We start from the raw sequence: 24,036 nt of genomic DNA on the forward strand, positions 1-24,036 counted from the left end.
TTGGGGTTTACCTTAAAGTGGTAAGTTGGTACATTCTATTTAAACAAATGAGTTACTAAAAACCTAACTTTTTAAAATTAGAACAGGTTTTTATTGTGTGTATGCCGGGGGGAGTATATACGGTCCTGACTTGCAGTTTGCTGCAGCAATTTTCTATTTTTGATTATTTGATTTTTATCTTTCAAACCACAATTCCAAACCCTTACCATTCCTTGGATTTTCTATCTCACAAAAACAACAACAACAAAAAGTTTATTCAAACTTGAGTAAAAAAAATAATAATAGTGAATGTCATGATAATTCCTTACCTAGACTACTGCAACATCCTTAAGTTTGGACTTCCATTTAATATTCTTGCTCCCTCCTAATCCACCACCAACTCTGCTGCTCAGGTAATTTACTTCTCCTCCCTTCACTGGCAACCCATTGATCACTGTATTCAGTTTTATATCAATAATATATAAGACTGTACTCTAGTCCTGAAAAGTTCTTCTTTTCTGCTCTCCTCTTTTCTGCGCCTTATATCATTATCTTCTAGATTTCTCCTGCAACCTGAATCCCCATTCCTTCAGAAAAGTTCACAACCTGCAATAACTATAGTAGAATCATTCGGTCTTCTCTCTATATCTGTCTGTTCAAATGTCTTATGCTACTGTAAGCAATTAATCTGTTGCCATCGCTGCCAGTTTTTACCTTAATGCCAGTGCTGGATAGTTCATTAGTCTAATTTGCCTGGAAAACCTCTTTAGGGGTGTACTTCAGCGGGAAAAAATTTACTTCTATTAAAAAAATTCCAGTCACCCAGTACTTTTGAGCTGCTGTATGTCCTGAAGGAAGTTGTATATTGTTTCCAGTCTGACACAGTTCTCTATGCTGCCACCTCCGTCTATAAAAAAATAGTGGCATGTTTCAGTAATATAATAATGCTGTATTAACAAATATTCTTCCTAAGTAGCATTGTATATTCTGAAGTAGAAATGGAGGAAAGAAGAGAGGTATACGGTCCAGCACTCCAAGATGTTCGGGAAAAATGGACTAGTAAAACATAACTTTTAATCTATACTGTTAAAAATAACATGTTAAAACCAACGCGTTTCGCGCCATGGCGCTTAATCATGATTAAGCGCCATGGCGCGAAACGCGTTGGTTTTAACATGTTATTTTTAACAGTATAGATTAAAAGTTATGTTTTACTAGTCCATTTTTCCCGAACATCTTGGAGTGCTGGACCGTATACCTCTCTTCTTTCCTCCATTTCTACTGTGAATCCACGCTCGGCCGCGTGTGGGATCCGTGCACCCACCCATCCCCCTCCAAACATCCAGGGAGCCTATTGTCTGCCATTCCCAGGTGAGCTGATCCACTCCCCCACAACCTTCTATATTCTGAAGTATGTATTAATATGATGCTGTTTAAATGTATGTACAGCACTATTGTGAGGACAGGTCAGGGAACAGGACAGGTGACGCAGAGACAAGTGCAGCCCTGATGCTACCCCATGCCCACTGCCCCTGCCTATTTGCCTCAACTAGGACAACTTGGAGACGTCCCCTATGCTAATATAGGTAGAACAGGACATGGGACAAATACGAGACAAACTTGAGACAATTATAAGACAAGGACAAATAAACACAATGTCGGGTAGTCAGCAAGCTAGGGTCAAACCAGGAGAGGCTAATACCAGTACAAAGTCACTGAGCAATAAATAGAGTCAATGAGGAAAAACATATAAATGTTTTGACTAGCGCAATAAACCACACTTTAAGGGTCAAGTCAAGACACATAGTGGGTCATTTACTAAGGAGTCTAATAAGTGCAACTATTCTAATGGGGATTGGTGTGTATTTTGTTCTAATATCTTGTGACTTATTCATTAACATGTAGCACTGCCATAATAAATGCATCTAAATAAAAAGGCGCAAAAAAGGCGCAACTATGAAAAAATTACGCAGTTTTATTCACCTGGTTCTGACCAGACATAAGCTTACGCCTGTTTATGTGACTTTTTAAAAAGTCGCAAATCCCAGATTATGCGAACTTTTGGGTGAATACTTAAAACAGGCAGATTAAAAAAAAGTCGCATCTAAAAATATTCACCTGTCAAATACTGGTTCATAAATAGAACTTATACCAAAAATGGGTGAAAAATGCAATTATTCACCAAAAATTATGCGCAAACCCCTTGAAAAATGTCCCCCATAGTCACTAGGTATTTTCTGGACATTGAAGAGGCACATGCCTTTATGTTCTTGTAAATGTGCTGCTGTGACCTCCCCTATAGATCAGCACCCTCCTCTCCTGACATCCTCTGTGCTGCTGTGACCTCGTGACCTCCCCTATAAGATCAGCCCCTCCTCTCCTGACAACCTCTGTGCAGCTGTGACCTGGGGGGGGGGGGCAACAGCAGGAAACCAGGTGGCAATATATTTATTGGGGGCAACAGCGGGTGAACAAGTGGCAATATGTTTATTGGGGGCAGTGGAGGTGGGGTGGACAATGCTTACTGGGGGTAGCAGCAAGGGACCAAACATTATGTTTATTGGGGCCAGCAGGGAGGGGAGGCAGGCAGTGTTTATTGGGGACAGCGTGGGGGGGGGGGGGGGGGGGGGGGGGGGGGGGGGGGGGGGGGGGGGGGGGGGGGGGGGGGGGGGAGACCAGGTTGGGTGGACAGCCCGGGGCCCAGGGTACTTTTAATCTGCCACTGCATGTAACATATAGGCAAACCGCAATATAAACAAAGACTTAAATTGGTGCTTCAGCAAATTTGTAATATGTCTTCATTACCCATTTTGAAGGCTGCAATTATTTTGTATTGTAATTTATGCAGTGTAGACAATACCTTGTGTTGTTACCTGCAGGCAGTTCTGTGTTAACGCATCTCATTATTTTAATTATAACAAATTTTCACAAAAAACAAGAACCAATTGTCAGAATAGAAAAATAACTGATTTATTAAAATATCAACATCCAAACAGTCACACTTATAACTTATATTCACATTGCATATTCATGTACTGAACTGAACTAGAAAGGCTACTAGGATTTTTAGATTTTAATAAGAGCTGTGGTTCATGCATCTAGGGGCACAAAGTAACAAATCAGTCAACGGCTGAACAGATCCGGAACCGTATGGGGTAAAATAAAGCAATAAAAGGGAAAGGCAATGAAGTTAAATTAGAACAATGGAATAGCTACAAATCAATAAACTTGTTTAAAAATTTGAGAGAAAAAAAAACAGCAGCAGTTCAGAGAGCTTAAAATATCACAGGATCATCCCAACACGCTGCCTTAGACCGGATGCTGTTTTTTCCAGCTCTTCAATCTTCCACTGATAATGTCTTCTGTTTTGCTGTGCCTTATTTAACTGAGAATGGAGTCGTTTTATTATAGCATGGTATCTTTTCTTCTGCACCTGTTATGCCAATTGAAATAACATAAAACAGAATTATTCTGCAGTCTTGTCTTATCACATACTATAATAGTAAATATCCTTTATTACAATTAGATATAGATAATAGGTTTCCTTAAAAGATGTGCAAGATAAATAATAAGTAATTCTTGGGTGATTCTTGTATTAATAGCTAGTGTTTAGATACAAGGAGGTATCTTTTTTAAAGTGTCCCAGTTATTTGCAAAACGTTTTCATGTCACAAAAACAGGTCAAAAGTTTTGATTGGTCGGGTTGTTCAGACCACCACGAATGTCTAAAATGAGATTGCTGTTATATCTATTTACCAGGCTTGATGCAATATGCATGCGAGAGCCAGGCTGCGGTTCAAAAAAAGGACCGCAGCACCGGCTTCCTCACGCCTGATGGTACGAGGCAACAGTAATGCCTTCTGTCTTTCTCAACTATCTCCCACTTACCTTCTCCTGAGACAACACGTCATCCCAAGGTAGAGGTGGTAAAAGCTAGCAGAACTATTTCTATTGGCCATAAACATATATGTCAATGTTATATAAGTTGTGCTTATACATTTATTGAGATATAATCTTCTGATACTGAAATAACTTTTTAACATGTACACAGGCAGAATATATAGATAATCCAATTCACTATATCATATAATACTCCTAATGGGGTGCTCAAGTATGGTTCTTATTCCATAAAGTCATGTATAAAAAAAGACTGCAATGGCAGACTGTTGCATATGTGATGTCCCACCACTGGTGTTTTCTCTTATGCACCCGTCCTAAAGTTCTCAGGTTAAACAAGTAGTGCATAAAGTATGCCGTTCCCCATTTGCTCTTTCTTTTCTAACCTATCCTGTTCTTGCTCTCTTGCACACTTACCCCCTGTAGGAGGAGTGAGCTCTGTGTGGGAGAAAGTGTAGTTCAGTTCAGACCAAGTACTCAGTGTGAACAGATGTCGGAGAGACTAGCTGTCACAAAGATTTCTTCCAAAGCAACTACTACTTACACTATGCAGTGCTAAGCAACAAGTAGGGGAGAGCAGCCACCAAGGAATACCCTATCCCATGCCAGGAACGTGTCAAAAAAGTGTAGGACAGACTCCTGAAGCAATAGGAGCTTATCCCAGTAGGACAAAGCTACATTTATATAAAGGTCTACGTATCCTACGGTGTAGTGCAGGTAAATGGGAAACCTTGGACACCTAGCTACACCCAGATAACCAACGACTGGGGCTCATGCTACCCACCTGGGAAGGGTTCGATGATACCAGGAGGCAGAAGGCGGTCAGACTTGAGTACGAGTATTACTTTACTACAGATCTCTACTAAAGTACAAGGGCTACATTGGGCATAGAGCTCCTCTGGCAAACTCCTCTCCTCCTCTCTCTACCTTCTACAAAACACTACTGCTTCTACTCTTTCCAAGCACCTACCTCAAGCACTAAGTCAAGCACTCAAGTCTGTGTAAAGATTGGTATTGCCTACAAAACGTGTACTGTTGTATTCTCAAAGCTCTTCAGTAAAGTTGTTGTATTTTTGTGTCTCAAACTGCAAAGGACATGTACCCTGACTTTCGGGGTGTGGCGCCAGCCACAGTGGGAGCTTGGCAAGAGGTAGAAATATAGCTGTGTCGACAGCCCTAAGTGCAGGTCACAGCTACAGCCATACAACATACTTCTCTCTAACCTACATTCTGTGTTATTGTAACAATCTAAGCAATCTGACTGATTGAGAAAGGTCGACAGAGAGGTTGTTTGTAAACTGCAAATTGCAAATAAACCCAAAACATCAATATAATAACAGTTCAGATGTAGCTCCAGGATGGTTATGCTAATAGTAGATTACTTAGTTGTACAGCTATCTATTATATACAAAAAAATTGGGGGCATCTTGGGGACTCCTGAGATTTATTACTATACTGGAATCCCGTAGTACTGAAAATGTAATTCAAATGCGGTTTGAAAATCTCTGCACCTGAAATAAGGAGAGGAGGAAGCAGGCTGACAAGAAAATGCTAGCTCCAAAAAAATACAGCAACTTTGTTATGTCAACTAAAAAGTGCCATTACTTGCCTGTATGTCTTTTCTAAGCACAGCATGCCTTTCAATTTCCTCTTCATATATCTTCTTTTTTGCATTGATACACTCTGTTATTGCTTTGATTTGCTCACTTATATATAGTATTTCCTCCTGTATATAGGAAATATTAAAGGGAATCTGTCTTAGCATTGCCTCTATGACACTTGGGCTTGGAAGGAAAACATTATTGTATTACTTTACAAACAGGTAAGAGTCAAGTAGATTCCCAATAATATAGTTGTAAGATTTACTCTCTGACCAAAAACAGATTTCAGCCAAAAGCAATAACTACCCAAGTGCTCACAATAAATGGCTTTCATAACTCCTATTTATTTAAGCAGTAAGCATTTAGAGAATAAGGAACAGGAAACCTTCATCTGACAGTCACCCACTCACCTTATTAGAAAATCCTTATTTAACTTAAATTCTTACTGCTTTCGAAAACTTTTGTTAATATTATGTGCTACTAATGTATTGTTATTGGTTTGACCTTTTTTAAATGAATCTATCCTGAGAATTGCTTGCGTATTTCATATTGAACTGTATAAACTTATAAAATGTCCAAGGCTCATTCCTCTGAAATACAAAGATCACAAAATATACAATGGTTTATTGATACTGAACGTGTCTTGGCCTGAAACCAAGATAAACCATTCCAGATTATTGCTTTGATTTCTATAATCCTCATCGGATGTAAAGGTCAAAGTCATCTTCTTCTTTCGCACTAGTTTTACAAATCTTCCCTGGGTATTTTACAGTGTACTGGATTGTGTGATGATTTATAGAGATGGAGTATTACAAAGTGTTAGTATGAAAAAGTTTTAGCATAAATTTAAGAGAATAGTTGCTAGTAGCAATCAAACAGATTGTTTCCTGCAGGTTTAATTTCATTCTAGATTATATAGTAGATTGATATTTGCAGATATGTTTTACCTTTTACTGTTTTATTGTTATGACTTCTACATTGCTAAAACAATCAAAATAGTTAAAGGGAACCTGTGTACTAGTTTTGGAACGCTAAACCACCAGTGCATGCAACTGGGGTTTACTGTCCCAAAACTGCTTGTATGAAGCCCAATGTAATACAATTTGACCTGTTTTATTCACAGTTTCTGATGCATCTAGCTTCATTCGTGTATAATAAGGCATGTCCTATTTGGCTTCACTGGTGAGAAGATCAAGACTAAAGCAAGTTCAAGACTCTGCTCTCTGTTTCAGGTCATATTGTATTACATTGCTGGACTGGGCAGGCTTCATGAAAACAGCTTTGAGACTGGACCCTAAACCATTGCTACATAGCATTTCAAACCAGTTAAAAGGTTCTCTTTATTAAGGGCATTTAAAGAAGCTCTTATAGAGATGCACTGAAGATACTGATTTATGGTCTTCAAAAGCCATGGGGAAAGAAGAAGGGCCTGCAAGCCCTCACTGAGGGGTGTTGGGGGAGAGTGCTGAGTGCTACTTGCGCTATCACTTGCTAAAAAAAATTGACATGTCATTCAGGCATATCAGAATTTTTGATCGGTGGGTGGTCTGCATGTTCAGACCCCCAAAAGTCACTAGAACAAATCAATAAGCACACATTTTCTAACAGCTTTGTCCATGTGACCCATACACAGGACCCACAAAGTCTATTGACCTGACTCTTGTTGCATGCACACTGCAAGGATAAGCAGTGCACTTTCCAGTGATCAGTGGGGGTATGAACACCAAGAACCCACCATTTAAAGGGGAACTCCAAACTTCTGCAGAAGCAAATAGCATTACTTACCTATCTATCCCAGTTTGGAAATGAGCAAAAATCTATTTGTTTTGGGGTTTTTGTTCTGTATTGTGTGGTTGTACTTCCTGGTTGAGCAGTTGTGTACAGCACTACTGGTTCCAGAATGCAATGCTTTCCCTCAGCTGTTGATCACAGTCCTCCACCCTGCCCATTCCCTGCCCAAATCTGTTGCAGAACATCTAATCTATGTTCACACATTTAGGTTTTATTGTGTTACTGAATTATTTGCAGTACTTTTATCATTTCATTGTGTTTCCACCCCCACAGCGTACTGTATTCTCTACCTGTAATGCCACACAGCACGCTGTATTCTCTACCTGTAACACCACACAGCACGCTGTATTCTCTACCTGTAACACCACACAGCACGCTGTATTCTCTACCTGTAACACCACACAGCATGCTGTATTCTCTACCTGTAACACCACACACCACACTGTATTCTCTACCTGTAACACCACACAGCACGCTGTATTCTCTACCTGTAACACCACACAGCACGCTGTATTCTCTACCTGTAACACCACACAGCACGCTGTATTCTCTACCTGTAACACCACACAGCACGCTGTATTCTCTACCTGTAACACCACACAGCATGCTGTATTCTCTACCTGTAACACCACACAGCACACTGTATTCTCTACCTGTAACACCACACAGCACGCTGTATTCTCTACCTGTAACACCACACAGCACACTGTATTCTCTACCTGTAACACCACACAGCACGCTGTATTCTCTACCTGTAACACCACACAGCACACTGTATTCTCTACCTGTAACACCACACAGCACGCTGTATTCTCTACCTGTAACACCACACAGCACACTGTATTCTCTACCTGTAACACCACACAGCACGCTGTATTCTCTACCTGTAACACCACACAGTACACTGTATTCTCTACCTGTAACACCACACAGCACTCTGTATTCTCTACCTGTAACACCACACAGCACACTGTATTCTCTACCTGTAACACCACACAGCACGCTGTATTCTCTACCTGTAACACCACACAGCACGCTGTATTCTCTACCTGTAACACCGCACAGTACGCTGTATTCTCTACCTGTAACACCACACAGCACGCTGTATTCTCTACCTGTAACACCACACAGCACGCTGTATTCTCTACCTGTAACACCACACAGCACTCTGTATTCTCTACCTGTAACACCACACAGCACGCTGTATTCTCTACCTGTAACACCACACAGCACGCTGTATTCTCTACCTGTAACACCACACAGCACGCTGTATTCTCTACCTGTAACACCACACAGCACGCTGTATTCTCTACCTGTAACACCGCACAGTACGCTGTATTCTCTACCTGTAACACCACACAGCACGCTGTATTCTCTACCTGTAACACCACACAGCACGCTGTATTCTCTACCTGTAACACCACACAGCACTCTGTATTCTCTACCTGTAACACCACACAGCACGCTGTATTCTCTACCTGTAACACCACACAGTACGCTGTATTCTCTACCTGTAACACCACACAGCACGCTGTATTCTCTACCTGTAACACCACACAGCACGCTGTATTCTCTACCTGTAACACCACACAGCACATTGTATTCTCTACCTGTAACACCACACAGCACGCTGTATTCTCTACCTGTAACACCACACAGCATGCTGTATTCTCTACCTGTAACACTAATATTGAAATAAAGAAAATAACTTTTTGAATTTAATTAAATTTTTTTTCTTTTTATCTCCACACACATATTATAATCAAGCATCTTTTATCTTTCAAGTTGAGCTCCACAATAAGGATTTCATCCAATTATCTTAAATAGGATATACTGTTTACAAAGTAAAAGGAAGTTGTCGGTCTCCAGCTTCATAAAATTTAAGTCCTTTATTAAAGGGCAACTCCCGCGGGACCCCGCCCAAAAAAAAAAAACACAGACACACACAGACACCATACTCACCATCCCTCCGGTGACGATCACCACTCCATTCGCCCGCCGTCCGCCTCACGGTCACCGCCGTCCGCCGTCCAGCGATGTCTCTGATTTCCGGGTCCTGGGGATGGAAAAGGCTGCCAGTGCGCTTGCGCACCGGCAGCCTTTTCATTGGCTGGAGCGCATCACATGGCTTCCAGCAACCTCAGCCAATCAGGGCTGACGAAGCTGGAAGCCATGTGATGCGCTCCAGCCAATGAAAAGGCTGCTGGTGCGCATGTGCACCAGCAGCCTTTTCCGTCCCATTCACTCTCTATGAAGACGCCGAGGAGGAAGAAGACCCGGACCGCCCCCCCCCGGCTCTGACGTCGTCGTCACCAGATGCCGCCCGGGAGAAGAGGACCATGACGATCGTAATAGGTAATGTATATATTCTTTAACTTCCGGGCGGGGGGGGGTCGGGGGTCCGAAAGTGGGGGAAGGGGGCCAGACCGGGTATTTAACCACATTACTAAGTTATATAACTTTGTAATGTGTGTTAAATAAGCTAAAAATAATTTTCGTGGGAGTTGTCCTTTAAATTGTCAACATCTAAAACAAACACTTAAAAACAGGCCAACGTGTTGCGAGGTGAAACGTCTTAATCATGGCACATATTACAAGTATACAACGGTATAAATTCACCTGACATGGGAAAGCCACATGACCTTCTTACACAGAACATAAACATATACTGTTTATGCCTTGTTTTTTGTCAAGGTGGGATTGGCAGTGCTGGCTCTGATCCTCTGTGCCGTTTAGCATAATTTAATTGTGTTACTGCATCTTTTTTGTGAATAAGCTGTAGTTCTGTAATGAATCTCCAGCATGTGTGAACACCGCCCTAATCTCACTGCACAGTTTTGCACAATCAGTGAAGTTGCAGTACCTGCTTCTGACTGGACAGAGATGGTGAATCACTCAGGGCATTGGGGAATCCAGCCAAGCCTCCTGTGACATCACGCCCTGCCCTCTGTCTGCATCACCAGCCTTATCTCAGTAAACACACAAAATGTGAGACAGAGGCATGGAATATTTGTCTCCTAAGGTGTGAGAGCAGTGGAAGCAGGAGACAATGTGGATTGGCACAGAGTCCAGTTTTTTTCACTTCCTGGATGACAATCACCTACCAGTGTGGCACAGAACCGCACAGATATAGTAATACATTGTATAGACACATCTATATAACTTTTAATGTACTTTTAATAGAAAACAAGTTTTCCTTATGTGGAGTTCCCCTTTAAAGCTTTTGATATGTTTCTACAAGTTGCCTATGGCCTAGACCTTCAAATTTAAAATTACTTTTAAACTGATGTTACAAGTGAGTAATGTGTATAGTACTGACAGTGGTTCCTTACTGCAACCACTGATCTGTTTAGGATACAACATAGTGGTCAGAAACAGGAAGCATCTACTAAGTGGGGATTCCTTAGCAGACATTGGTCATCGTTTGCACATGAATAGTTTCGTCACGACAGTGTATCATGCAGTAACGTGATAAGATAAACCAACCGAATCTCAGCAGCTGGCTGGGAAAGACCACTAACAAAGGGGAACCATACCCCACAACTTAAGTCACTTTGTTATTTTTGTGAACTTTCACAATTCTCTTTCACATGTTTTTTTCCAGTCAACTAATGGACAAAATCTGAAATATTTGACACTTTCTTAAATTGCTATATATATTGTACTTATTAATCATCCTCCTTAATATACTATGTAATGTTGCCCTATTTACGTTTCATCATAATTTCATTACCAACCTGCACTTGTTTTACAGCAGCACTCCCAGGATTATGCAGGTCAAGGATCATCTCCTCCTTCTGCTTCTTTAATAGTTGAACCATAGCCCGTTTCTTATTAAGCTCAATCATGAAAGGTAGTTTATTTTCTGCAGCAGAAAACTCCTTAATACTATCTGCAATTCTTTTCCGGTAGCCATTATTTCTGGACAAAGTGGATACCAAATCTTCTCTCTGAATTTCCACTTCTAGTTTAAGCTTGATGATCTCAGCATAAATGGAGTGGTTTTGGGTCTCCAGGATTTCACATTGATGCATAGTATTTTCTATTGAGTCTTCATCTTGGATGATCTTTCTTTCAACATCTTTTGTTTCTAGTATAACAGACTTCAGCTCTGTTTCAAGTTCATAAAGCTCTGTCTAAAATGAAGACAATGCCATTTAGGAGCCTACGTAGGCCATAATTAATTTCTATCATAATAAAAAGGGTCAATGTATGATAGTGGCAGCCACAGTGGGGAGCCACAAAAGTGTGCAAACATTCACTGTCCATAGGTCCTACAATGTAAGAAATCAAGGGTGTGGAGAAATTACACAAGAAAAATAGAAAAGAGATGGGGAGCAAACAAGCACGAAAAACTGCTTTTGTAAGTGGTTAGGATGTTGTGATATCCAGCACCAGGAAGGATGACTATTTACATTTTTTTCTACTTCCAATTCCCACTGCTTCTAATCAATTCACACTGGGGTTTTGGGGTAAACCGAAGATCCCTTTCAAAATGTAACTCAATGAGACTCACTGAGCAGCTCATAGAGTTACATGGGGATAGATACATTTAGTCCATGTAACAGGTGCTATGTGAATTGACAGTGCAACTGGGATTGGAGCCAACACCATGTTGGGTGAAAAGGAGAGCTTGGTAAGAGGGAGCGCAGGGAGGTTATTTACTGAAGTTATTGGTAGTAAAATCACAAAATTGCACAGAGGCATGCAGTTTTTTCCTTTATCAATGTCTGTAGAGGAAAAAGATTGCATGAACAGTACAGAATACCTTTTTCTGTTTTTATGACAGTAGTGCAGCAGGCTTACAGGTATCCTAGTTTTTTTGCCATGGTTCCTAGATGTATTAGTGGTATTAAGCCAGCCAAATAGAACTGAAGAAAACTTCCTAAAGTACTAAACCTAATCTACTGCAGTGCCATCATGAGTAAACTACACTGAAAGGTTCCCTAATCTTGTAGAGTGAAACAGTGGAATTGCAAGATTTTCAGAAATGCCAGTTCCCCCGAAAATTTCCTGTCGATCTGTGACACATCGGCTAGTTTACAGAAATCCCACCAGATATGCAAATACACCAATAGTTCAGCAAATGAAAAATTTGGTTTCATTACTTTGGGTATCTACAAAGAGACGACTTTCCATCTTACATATTCGGGGATATGTGGATTTGCCTCAAATCTGTAAGAAATGCCCTTACTCTAACAGTATATGGCCACTGTGTAGAGGAATAGTGGAATAGTGATTTTATTAAGTAACAGTATGTGGTAATGGCAGTTGTAATGGTCTGGCAGTATTATTTGTTCCTTGTTTAGGGTGCCTTCACACCTACCGACTCGCAGCGTTAATAACTCTCCTCCGTGGAATCCCGCCAGCCTCCATGTCATTCAGGCAGTATATGGGAGGGCTCACGCCCCTTCTCTCTCCGCGGCTCTCCACTCGGAAGAATTGACATTGAATTCCGCCAGTGAACTGGTCCTTAACCCCTTCATGCACGAGGACGTAACTGTACGTCCTCGCGCAGGTGGAGGCGTTCAGAGCAGGGCCGCATGGCGACCCCGCTCTGAACCACCGCGGTCCTGGGTGCCGCATGTAGCCCGGGGTCGCGACTATTAGCGGGCACGGTCCGATCGTCGTGCCCGCTAATTAAGTCTTCAAATGCAGCTGTCAAAGTTGACAGCTGCATCTGAAAACTTCATTGGAGTTTTTCCCTGGTGTCTAGTAGGGAGATTGCGGAGGAGCGATCTCCGTGTCTGGTGCCGGCCGGGGTCTGCGCTGTAATGGCGCTGATCCCGGCTCGGCATTCTACTGCTTTTGGCTGCAGCAGCCGAAAGCAATAGAACACTGATTACATGGATCTATGCTGTATATCTATACAGCATAGATGTTAATGAGAGATCAGAGTGCTTATACTAGAAGTTCCCGAGGGGGGCTTCTAGTATAAGTGTAAAAGAGAAAAAAAGTGTTGTTGTTAATAAAAAAAATAAAAAAAAAGCTCCCTCCCCTAATAAAAATTTGAATCACCCCCCTTTTCCCATGTTATAAATTAAAAAAAATAAATAAACATGTTTGGTATAGCCGCGTGCGTAATCGCACAAAATATGAATTTATCACATTCCAGATCTTGTACAGTAAAAAATCCCAAAGTGCAAAATTGTGCATTTTTGGTCGCATCAAATCCAGAAAAATTTTAATAAAATGCGATCAAAAAGTCGCATATGTGCAATCAAGGTACGAGTAGAAAGAACACATCATGGCGCAAAAAATGACATCTCACACAGCCCCATAGACCAAAGGATAAAAGCGTTATAAGCATGGGAATAGAGCGATTTCAAGGAACATTATTTGTTAACAATGGTTTAAATTTTTTACAAGCCATCAGATACAAGAAAAGTTATACATGTTACAAATCATAACAACTTTAGGAACATGCATAACAAGTCAGTTTTTCCATAGGACACACGGTGTAAAAATTAAGCCCCCCCCCCCCCCCCCCCCCCCAAAAAAAAAGAATTGTGTGGTTTTTTTTTTTCAATTTCCCCACGCATATAATTTTTTTCAGGTTTCACAGCATATTTTATGCAAAAATTCAGCCTTTCATTGCAAAGTACAATTAGTGGCGCAAAAAAAAAGGGTTCATGTGGGTCTGTAGGTGTAAAAATGCAACTGCTATGGCCTTTTAAGCACAAGGAGGAAAAAACGAAAACGCAAAAACGAAAATTAGCCTGGTCCTGAAGGGGTTAAAGAAAGTGTAAACTTGCTTTTCCAGGTGCCTTAATGTCAATATTGCCTATTTATGTATAATGGTTTCCAAGTATTGTGGAGCTATACTCACTGTCCATATAGATAGTGTTAGACGATGTGCGAGTTACCTAGCTTTCCTGGGTTCATGAAAGGCTAAGCTGCCTAGAGCAAGGAGGATTTTTCTAGGAAGACACCTCACACACCAAATGCTTTGCACTTTCACTAGGCCTCTGAGGGGCCTAGTGGAAGTGCACAATGTTAGGTGTGTGAAACATTCAGTTGCCCTTGAGTCTCTATCCCACGATTTTACTCAAGGCCTAAAGTTTTGCTGAATTGGACTGAATTGGTGAGTGCAGCATCTTAATTCAACAGTATACTGCATGCATACAGTATGTGAACTTGATATGCACATACAGTATACTGATTAAGCCCTGGTGGTGCAGAGGAGAACTTTTCTACTTGATCTTTTTGTTTATCTAGGAAGGTTTGATGTTTAGCCGTCTCTTTTACTCCTCCACATGGTTTGTTACACAGCTCTCCTGGGACCCTGAAAGTAATTCTGCCTAGCTAGGTAGATTTAGAATTTTGCTAGGTAAATTTAGAAATTTTAATTCAAAGCTTTTTTGGGGATTGTAACCCATTTTTTTCTGGATAACAAATATGACTAGTTATTCTATAAAATAAGAATTGAGGACCTAGGTACATATAGCTGCGTTTTGGGTTGGTTGTTTAGGGACTGGCTAGGTATTTTTCAACTTTGTGTGCGGAATAAAAATTTTGGACTGTTGTATCGGGTGCTGGATGCTTTCTGCAATTGCTATGGATGTTTGGCACACTCATGCCTCTGAGCACTGAGAGGGGAGAAATAGATTTTCCATTGCAGGTGTTGGCAGCTGAATCAAGTATGCTTGTCAGGAAATTGTGGTGCACCCTGTGGATATGCCATAAATTTGTAACATAGGTATACCCGCTGAAGAATTTGTTGATATTGTGGCATAGTTGTTATAATATGATAAATAAGTAGTTGGGAACATTTTGGCGTTCATGTAACAATATGTATATTTGTGTTTTAATATGATGTTGAGTATTAGCAGTGGTAAAAAGAAAGAAATGAGGACATGCAAATTGAGATATCACAAATCGTTTCCCAGGTACTCTCTGGTGATGCATGAACAGCAATGATTAAGAAGCAGGCTGCACAGACTGCTGCTCTAACTTATCCATCTGGGTTTTTCTTCTTCAATGGACAGCTTAATCTTCATAAAGGATAAGCTTTCTACCATATGTTTTATGGTAATAATGTTTTAGCCATGCTTCTTTTATTGTAGCATGATTTCAATTACCCACTAAGAAAGTAAAAATTGTTCAGACTATATAACTTTAAACTTGCATAAACTTAAAAGAATATGTTCACCTTTGAAGACCATTTTTTAAACTCATACATAATTAATCTATATAAAATGCTGAACATCTTAAAGTGTACCTCTACTTTTCTAGGGCTTTGAAAAATGACTATTGTGAAATACTTTATACTGGGTCTCATGCTAAATATGACAGTTATAGAACTATAGAGCTCGTAGGGATGGATAGGTACATCACACCTTATTTTTGAACACCTTAAATATGTTATTTAGTTTTAACAGAAATTGTAGTGATTGGAAAGTTCCAGAAGCCAAGGTCTGGGGCTTCTATATTGGACAATGCTATAAACTGTTGTCCAAGCTCCCCCTCTTCCAAGTCATACCAGTAACACTGATAGTGACAGCCAGTTCATACAGATATCAAGGTCTATGGCATGTATTTTTCTGACCCAGTAGGTGGTACCAGAGGTTATAAAATTTTTTGGCAGATGTGGTTGCATTGCTGGTGGCAGTCACTAGTGAAGCACAAGAAACTCTCTACAACTAGGGTTAAAGGGGTTATCCAGCGCTACAAAAACATGGCCCCACTCTTGTCTCCAGCTTGGGTGGGGTTTTGCTGCTCAGTTCCATTGAAGTGAATGGAGCTTAATTGCAAATCGCACCTGAACTGGAGACAAGAGTCATGTTGTCTCTGAAAGAAAGTGGCCATGCATTTGTAGCGCTGGATAACCCCTTTAAGACCTAACTAGGAGCTCTTGGAGTGCAGCCTGCAGCCAACATATTCTCAGAAGAGCGCAAAGAAAGAGCAAAGGAGAGGGCTTGCCCTTGCCCTTCTAAATATGAGTGCCTACCTGCATTCCTGAGAGCCCTGAGTGCCCCTCTACCTATCTGAAAGTGCTGAGTGCTTACTAACTGTGGCACTGCTGGACACTTATAATACCATTTGCCTTTGTAAGGTCATTACTCGCTGATCCTAAGTTTAGAGAGATAATCCAGTGTGGCCAAAAAATGTCTGTATCCCTGAGGCTATAGAGAAAGGAAGGAAAAAAAAGCTATACTTATCTATATCTGATCCCATTCATCTGGTTATAGTCCCTGCTGCTGATCTCTTTTGCCTGTTTCTGAAACAAGAACTCGGAGCAGGACTTGACAGCTCAGCCAATCAGTGGCCAAGACAGAACACAGATAGAACCGGTGACCCACTGAGTAGGCAGGTCTTGCTTCAAGCTCTCCTCTTGAATGCAGGCAGAAAACAGGAGAAGGGGCCAAACAGAAGCTGCATCAGGATTTCTTTTTTTCACTTATCTACACCTTAGAGGATTTGTACATTTTTGGCCACACTAGAATTCCAGCCAGTACAGAGAGTCACAGCTCAATGCATTCATCAATCACATGACTGCCTTCTCTGTGAGCGCTCAGATGGCCTGGGATACACAGGACTTCCTGTTTTCTGACTGTTTCCTGTTTTCTGAGAAAAAAAAGTCAGAAAACAGGAAGTCCAGTGTTTTCCATGATAAAAAAAATAAAATAATGGATGTGATATGAAAACTTGCTTTATATCATATCTATTATTTTAAATACTGACCAAAATACTGTGTGGGAATATGGCCTCAGTCTGTATTATAGCTTAGTGCTGCATTTTCAATTCAGGTGACTTAAAAACTGAAATTTCTCATCATTCCTTGCTGGCTAAATGACTGCACAGAGCTTACTCTGGTGATTTGCATTCTGAGAAGTGTAGCCAGACGCCATGGAGTCATTTGATTTGGGTAGAACACTGCATTATAGGAGCCCTAGTAAACTGTTAGGAATGTATCAGACAGCGTGCTATTGAATGTTAACAGAGGACCAACAGGGGAGATATAGTAATGCAGTATGTGAGTAGATGCACAGAAAAGGGCACAGTAAGTACATAACAAGTTTATTAGTTTTCCATTTTACAGCCTTATAAAGCTTTTTGTCGACCCTTGAAAATCTCTTTACCTGTAGATAAACTGATAAGGGAAAAAAGCAAATGTATTATTTTACTTGAAGTTTTGTTTCTCTCTAGTCACGAGACCCCAGATAGTTAAAGATATTGCTGTCAAGACAACATTCCAAGAAATACTTCATTTCACTAAAACTTTCTTAAAGGGATTTTCCAGGAGTTAGAAAGAAAAACAAATCTGAAAACAGCTACTTTAACTTGAGTTTAACTTGTAGGGTATCACAGTGGATTTCATGCTGCAAGTTCTGCAGCAATTTATTTTCTATGGCTTTATATCCTTGCAGAGGATTTTTCATTCTACTGCGATAATGAAAAGCCCCTTCCTCCTTAACCCACCACTGCCAGGTGCCTAAAACGTTACCTGCCCGTGCTTCCGCTTGTTTTTCTGGCTCCCAGCTCCCTAGCGTCCTGCTCAGCCAATCAGTGTGCTGTCCCACCACAGCCACTGATTGGCTGAGCGAGACACCCTGGAGCCTGGGAAGCAAGCGGGAGAGCGAGCAGGTAACATATTAGCCCGGCAGCGGTGGGTTAAGTGGGAAGGGGCTTTACATTCTCGCAGTGGAATGAAAAATCCTCTATTGCAGCGGATTTCACTTCGGAACTGGCAGCATATAATCCACTGCTGTACATTACGTGTGGAACTGGCCTTAAAGTGTCACTGTCGTTATAACTTTCAATATCCAAATCAACAGTAGATGTGATATAAAGCAAGTTTGCAATATACATTCATTATTTTTGATGATGTCATCATGCTGTAAAACAAAGCTGAACTTACCAGAAATCCAGGCCCAGTATCATGAAGGCAGATTTTCTGACTTGTGCCAGGGCCGTATTTACCACTAGGAACCTGTGGTCCGGTGCCTAGGGCAGCACCTTGCAGGGGCGAAGCACCAGGGAGAAGGGGGAAGAAAATAACTTTTTTTTTTATTTATTTATCTAGTCTCCCACCACCCAGGGGGGGGTATGGCGGTACTGGTCAGGCCTGTTATGGAGGTGTTATCCAGTCACAGTATGGCGGTATTGTTCAGGTTTGGTGTGGCGGTGTTAAATGTGATGTCTTGAGCTATTACCTACCAATCTGCTAATCCTGATGCTAATTGGTGAGTGAAGATGGGGCGTCTTCAGGTTTAGTGCCTAGGGCAGCAGCAGCTGTTAATACAGCCCTAACCGATGCTGTTTGTAAAAAACAGACTAAACACAGGAATTCCGGCCAGTACAGAGAGTCACGACTCAATGTGTCCATCAATCACATGACTGCCTTCTCTCTGTGAGCGCTCAGATGGCCTAGGATACACAGGACTTCCTGTTTACTGACTGTTTCCTGTTTTTTGAGAAAATTTGTTAGAAAACAGGAAGTTACACGTTTTCCATGCTAACTAAAAAAATGATGAATGTATATTGCAAACTTGCTTCATATCACATCTACTGTTGATTTAGATTTTGAAAGTTATAATGACAGAAGAATGACAGGTAAGACAGAAGCATGAGTACTGGAGTGGCATCTGACTTAACAGTAAACTATGTTTTTTGTTATTCTATCAAGATTTTTAAAGTCTTGAACAATGTTTTAAATACTATAATTATAAAACAATATTTATGCCTTTAGGGGTGATTACTGACTTGAGTCTGGGTGAGTGCTTGTCTGCTTTTCTGTATTTCAGAAGCTTGGCTTTGATGCTGCTGAGTTACTTGCATTACTACTTCTGTTAGGCATGGTACTGGGTCCGCCATTTCTTGAAATCTTCAAAATAATTGTAAAACATCATGACTTATGTACATTCTTATGGCTTACAGTGCTGCAATACAATTGACATCTAAAGCTGACCATAAGCATTAGGTTAAAGTCAGTTAATTTTGGCAACAGGGAGAAGAGAACAGTCAGGCATGATGGACTTCAACATGTTCAATCCTGGAGATAAGCCAACTTCAGAGGTGTCTGGCAGGGTCTTTCTTCCCATTTAGAATATGTGTACACTCTGCCAAGATAAACAGGCCTGTTATCTAAATATCTAAAATGTATGGCCTAATGTACATGTAAGTTTCTGCCCAACAATACCTAAATATAATACAGAATTACTATCAGAGGATCTTGTTCTTTACATATTCACATTTGTTCTGTACATACAGAGCTAAAGTGAGTAGTCCTCATTTAGAATGTAGAAAAGTATGTGACTGGATGACGCTAGTGATATAAATATACTGTATACATATATGTTCCATGTAAATGTGTTGGTGATCGGCCAACAAACAAGAAAATGCTCATTTGTTGACTTTGTGTGTTGACTTTGAGTTGACCTCCCTTGTGTGGGCCGTTATTGACTGCACATCGCCCTGTATAAATGGGTAATGTAAGGGGAGACACTGCTGGAATTAATGGGCCATATGAACCATCTAGTGATTGCTTATGTGGTTGCTCTGTGATTGATTGAGCCATGTAAAGGCTGATTAAAACAGTGTTTCCAATAAATGGATCAGTACTCATTATTCTGCTGCTGCTGTATTATGGCTGCCCTCTGACACAACTTTTGCACAGAATTTTTTTGAGCTTAAAAAAATATGTGACAAAACAATAAAAAAAAACTGGCAGCCATGTTTTTTCCTGTTTTTTTTTTTTTTCCTTTTTTGGCAGTTTTTCTAGCATTTTCTCATTTTAGTGTTAATTACTATAGGCATTTTTATCCCTGTTTTTTTTCAGCTTCTTTTTATCATATGATTCCAAGATTTCTATTGAAAAATGCCAATGTGCTTATAGACGTGGCGTTTTTCTCTGGTGTTTTTACTAGAACATTTCAGTGTTGAAAACATCATTTGAGTATTTTATTTAATTTTTCCACATTAACTTTCAGGTAACATCTGGCTGCTGTGTTTTTAGTGGTGTTTTTTTCAGAAAGTCCAGTGTGTGGCAGGAAGACAGTAGTGGATTATAATAGGGGCGTTTCGGGCGGCAGCCCGGGGCCCTGAGCTCCTGGGGGGCCCATGACCACCCAAAAAGACTTATACTTTCAGTGGTGTACTGTCTCCTGGCTACACTTCCGCCATGATTTGCAAAAAAATCGCTGTTTTTTTATGACAATTTTGCACAAATCAGGACATCATGACATTATCTGTCCTGTACTATGAACGCCAGGCTAGTGTTGCCATAGTTACAGTGGGGTGGGGGGGCCCAGGCTTGGTGAACAGCCCGGGGCCTATGGTAAAGTTAATCCGCCCCTGCAGAAAGACCATGCTGCATCCTGAAAACCAATCACTGTACACAATCACAAGCAAAGTCTGCTGCCCACCCTCCATCTTCACTTCCCTATCAGACAGTTTCCATACAGATAAAATGACAGGCCAGTAAAAGAAATATTGTTATACTGTACACCTGGGCTATTGTACACTATGGCTCCCAGCTATTAGAGTCTACAGGTCAGGCACTCACTGAGCTACTACTACAGCATGCAGACCACAACTGTAAAAGAGGGAAGGAGAGATTTATATTTAATGGACAGAGCCACAGTGCCTCACAGTGCCACTGCTTACAGACTGCCATATTGTGCCAGTTGAAGTAAAAAGAAATACAAACTTTGCTCAGGTACATAGGGGGAGATTTATCAAGCAGTCTTACAGTGAGAGTGTTCTCTGATGCCCATAGCAACCAATCACAGCTTAGCTTTCATATATTAATGAGTGCTGGTAAAATGAAAGCTGAACTCTGATTGGTTACTAACTTGCTATGAGCAACAGAGGACATTCATACTGTTAGGCCTGGTTCACACTGAGCAAAACTAGCGGAATTCTGCAGCGAAATTGTCCGCCACGGAATGCCGTTAGCCTCCCTCTCATAATGTGAGTCTATGGGAGGCGCGCGCTGCTGTTCTCACGGCGCCTCTCCGCGCTGAAGAATGAACATGTTCATTCTTCAGCGTGGGGAGAGCAGCAGCGCGCGCCTCTCATAGACTCCCATTATGAGAGGGAGGCTAACGGCATTCCGTGGCGGACAATTTCGCTGCAGAATTCCGCTAGTTTTGCTCAGTGTGAACCCGGCCTAAGGCCACAGACACGCCTCTGCAATGCACCTGTATTCCTAATTTTGTGAATTAGTATAATGAATAATAAAGAAACACTACAGTACCTATAGATCAATGAAGTGTTATTCCAGATAAAAAATATTTGGGGAGATTTATCAAACATGGTGTAAAGTGAAAATGGCTCAGTTGCCCCTAGCAACCAATCAGATTCCACCTTTCATTCATCACAGACTCTTTGGAAAATAAAAGGTGGAAGCTGATTGGTTACTAGGGGCAACTGAGCCAATTCTACTTTACACCGTGTTTGATAAATCTCCACCATTGTTTTTAAGTCAGCTGGTGAAAGAAAGTTATAAAGATTTATAAATAACTTCACTTTAAAAAAACAAAATTCTTCAGGTACTTATCAGCTGCTGTATGTCCTGCAGGAAGTGGTGTATTCTGTCCAGTCTGACATGCTGTTCTCTGCTGCCACCTCTGTCCATGTCAGGAACTGTCCAGAGCAGTAGCAAGTCCCCAAAGAAAACCTCTCCTGCTTTGGACAGTTCCTGTCATGGACAGAGGTGGCAACTAAAGCACATGTCCAACTGGAAAGAATAAACCACTACCTGCAGAGCATACAGCAGCTGATAAATTTGAGGTGAAAATTATAGTTTCTGGGACCCAGAGTAAATTCTATAACTTGTATACTATGTGTCATTTTCAATACTGGGGTCGTATTCTTTGTTAGAGAGTAGAGATGAGCGAACCGGGTTCGAGTCCATCCGAACCCGAACGTTCGGTATTTGATTAGCGGGGGCTGCTGAACTTGGATAAAGCTCTAAGGTTGTCTGGAAATCATGGATACAGCCAATGTCTATATCCATGATTTCCACATAGCCTTAGGGCTTTATCCAAGTTCAGCAGCCACCACTAATCAAATGCTGAAAGTTCGGGTTCGGATGGACTTGAGCATGCTCAAGGTTCGCTCATCTCTATTAGAGAGACCTTCTCAGGCACCACACTGCTGGTAATATCCAGTTTTCCAGTGATAGCTTTTATATAGCCCTCTCCATAGTACGTAGTATACACCATTCTTACACATTACCAGAGCAAACTCCCCTTCTGACAATTTGCATCCAGAATTAGAAGCTGTAATTTTTTATTATTTATAAAGAATTATGAGCTGTAAAAGATTCTGTGCTTGCTGGTTACTGTGTCAAATGGGATTCTTGCAGCTCCTGTAGTTTACAGTCTGCTTTTATTTACAGAGCTGCAGATATCACACAGAGTTATTTGATTTCCAGTAGTTGCCTTTAATAGGGTAGCCATATGTTTCTGCTGTACAACACTGGAAGCAATACTTGCTTATTAAACCTATGTCAGAATTATTGGGCATTTACAACTAACAAAAAAAAACCTTCAAATTATACCAAAATGCTCTGTATCAAAACTTAAAAAAAAAATAACTCCCTCAATATCACACACATTGTCCGATAAATGCAAAGAACTACAAAACTATGGCATACTGTTTGCCACAAGGTGGCAGTAAAGGTCAGTCTGTGTCTGCTGGGTTAGTTACCACTCTTGTATTCTTTATTTTACTTATTGCATTTATATATCAACACTCTGGAACTGCAAATGTTTTATATTAAATTCATTAATACATTTTACTTGAAAAAAATGTTTTTCAGTATAACTTTATCCATAAGTAACAAGAGCAGAGCAGTGAATTTTTTCAGTTTTAGGCTATGTTGCTATGGTTGTACCCATATTTTCCAGGCATCTTCCAGGCAGGAATCCCTCTGCACAGAGCAACCAGCCTGAGGGATATGAGACCGGAGCAGTTTCGGTTCGTACGAAGCAAAACAAATCTGCTTCACTCATCTCTAATGACAACATTGTCATTAAGTCCTGCTTTTGCTTTTTTTTTGCATCTGTTCACACATTGTTTTATTTTCCCTCAAAATTTTAGTCTTATTTAGCTTTAAGCTTTTATTTTTACTGTGTGTGAAGCTACCCTAAGGCTATGTTCACACTACGTAAAAGTATGGCCATTGTTGCCATCGGCAACAACGGCCGTACTTTGTGCGGTGTGTAACATATAAGATCCCGGCCCGAGTGTATACACATCGTATACGCTCCGGCTGGGATCCCGTGCGTTTTCTGAATGCAGAAAATGAATTGCAGCCGTAGGAAACCCTGTCAGTTCACACAATGAAGCGAGCAGCTCCGGCCGCTTGCTTCATTGTGTGCTGTGAGAGGTTCTGATGCGGGCGCACGCTGATGCACCCGCATCATAACACTGCGGCCGGAAAGATCATCAGCCCGTTACTTAAGTACCGGACAGTATGATCCGGGCAGAGACCGGCTGTTCCATGACCCGGCCGGGGTCACAGAACGGCCGGTCTCTTGTGTTGTGTGAACATAGCCTAAGACTGTATCCTCATGCCTGAAAAAGGCATTTTTTAGCAACTTTGGCCTGATGAATAAACTGTTATGTCTAACTTGAATCTGTTTTTCCAGTACAATAATTATCGCTTCCCTCATGTCCTTAAACGCCCAATCTAAGCCACTACATACATGTGTCACATAAAAGCCATCACATAAATAGCAGCTATAAATCAAACACTGCAAGAGGTCATATGATCACATAAATGGAGTACACAAATACAGCAGATGCAGCTAATCCA

At 41.0% G+C, this 24,036-nt stretch overlaps 1 protein-coding gene across 3 annotated transcripts; it reads right to left on the reverse strand.

The window, feature by feature from the left end:
• Positions 1-2,971: 2,971 nt before the first annotated feature.
• CCDC122 (coiled-coil domain containing 122) lies at positions 2,972-21,535 on the reverse strand. 3 transcript variants are annotated; one of them, XM_069972302.1, is made up of 5 exons: positions 21,469-21,535; positions 18,975-19,095; positions 11,006-11,404; positions 5,486-5,602; positions 2,972-3,412 (listed from the first exon to the last, which is right to left on the reverse strand). In XM_069972302.1, the coding sequence occupies exons 1-5, from the start codon at positions 21,525-21,527 to the stop codon at positions 3,263-3,265; spliced, it is 846 nt and encodes a 281-aa protein (XP_069828403.1). In that variant the 5' UTR covers positions 21,528-21,535; the 3' UTR covers positions 2,972-3,262. The 3 variants fall into 3 exon arrangements, with proteins under 3 accessions (XP_069828403.1, XP_069828404.1, XP_069828405.1); XM_069972303.1 differs by lacking the exon at positions 21,469-21,535 and adding an exon at positions 20,920-20,976; XM_069972304.1 differs by lacking the exon at positions 21,469-21,535 and adding an exon at positions 20,717-20,743.
• Between the last annotated feature and the right edge of the window lie 2,501 nt (positions 21,536-24,036).

Source organism: Dendropsophus ebraccatus, chromosome 5 (assembly GCF_027789765.1).
Source record: "Dendropsophus ebraccatus isolate aDenEbr1 chromosome 5, aDenEbr1.pat, whole genome shotgun sequence".
NCBI classification, from domain to species: domain Eukaryota; kingdom Metazoa; phylum Chordata; class Amphibia; order Anura; family Hylidae; genus Dendropsophus; species Dendropsophus ebraccatus.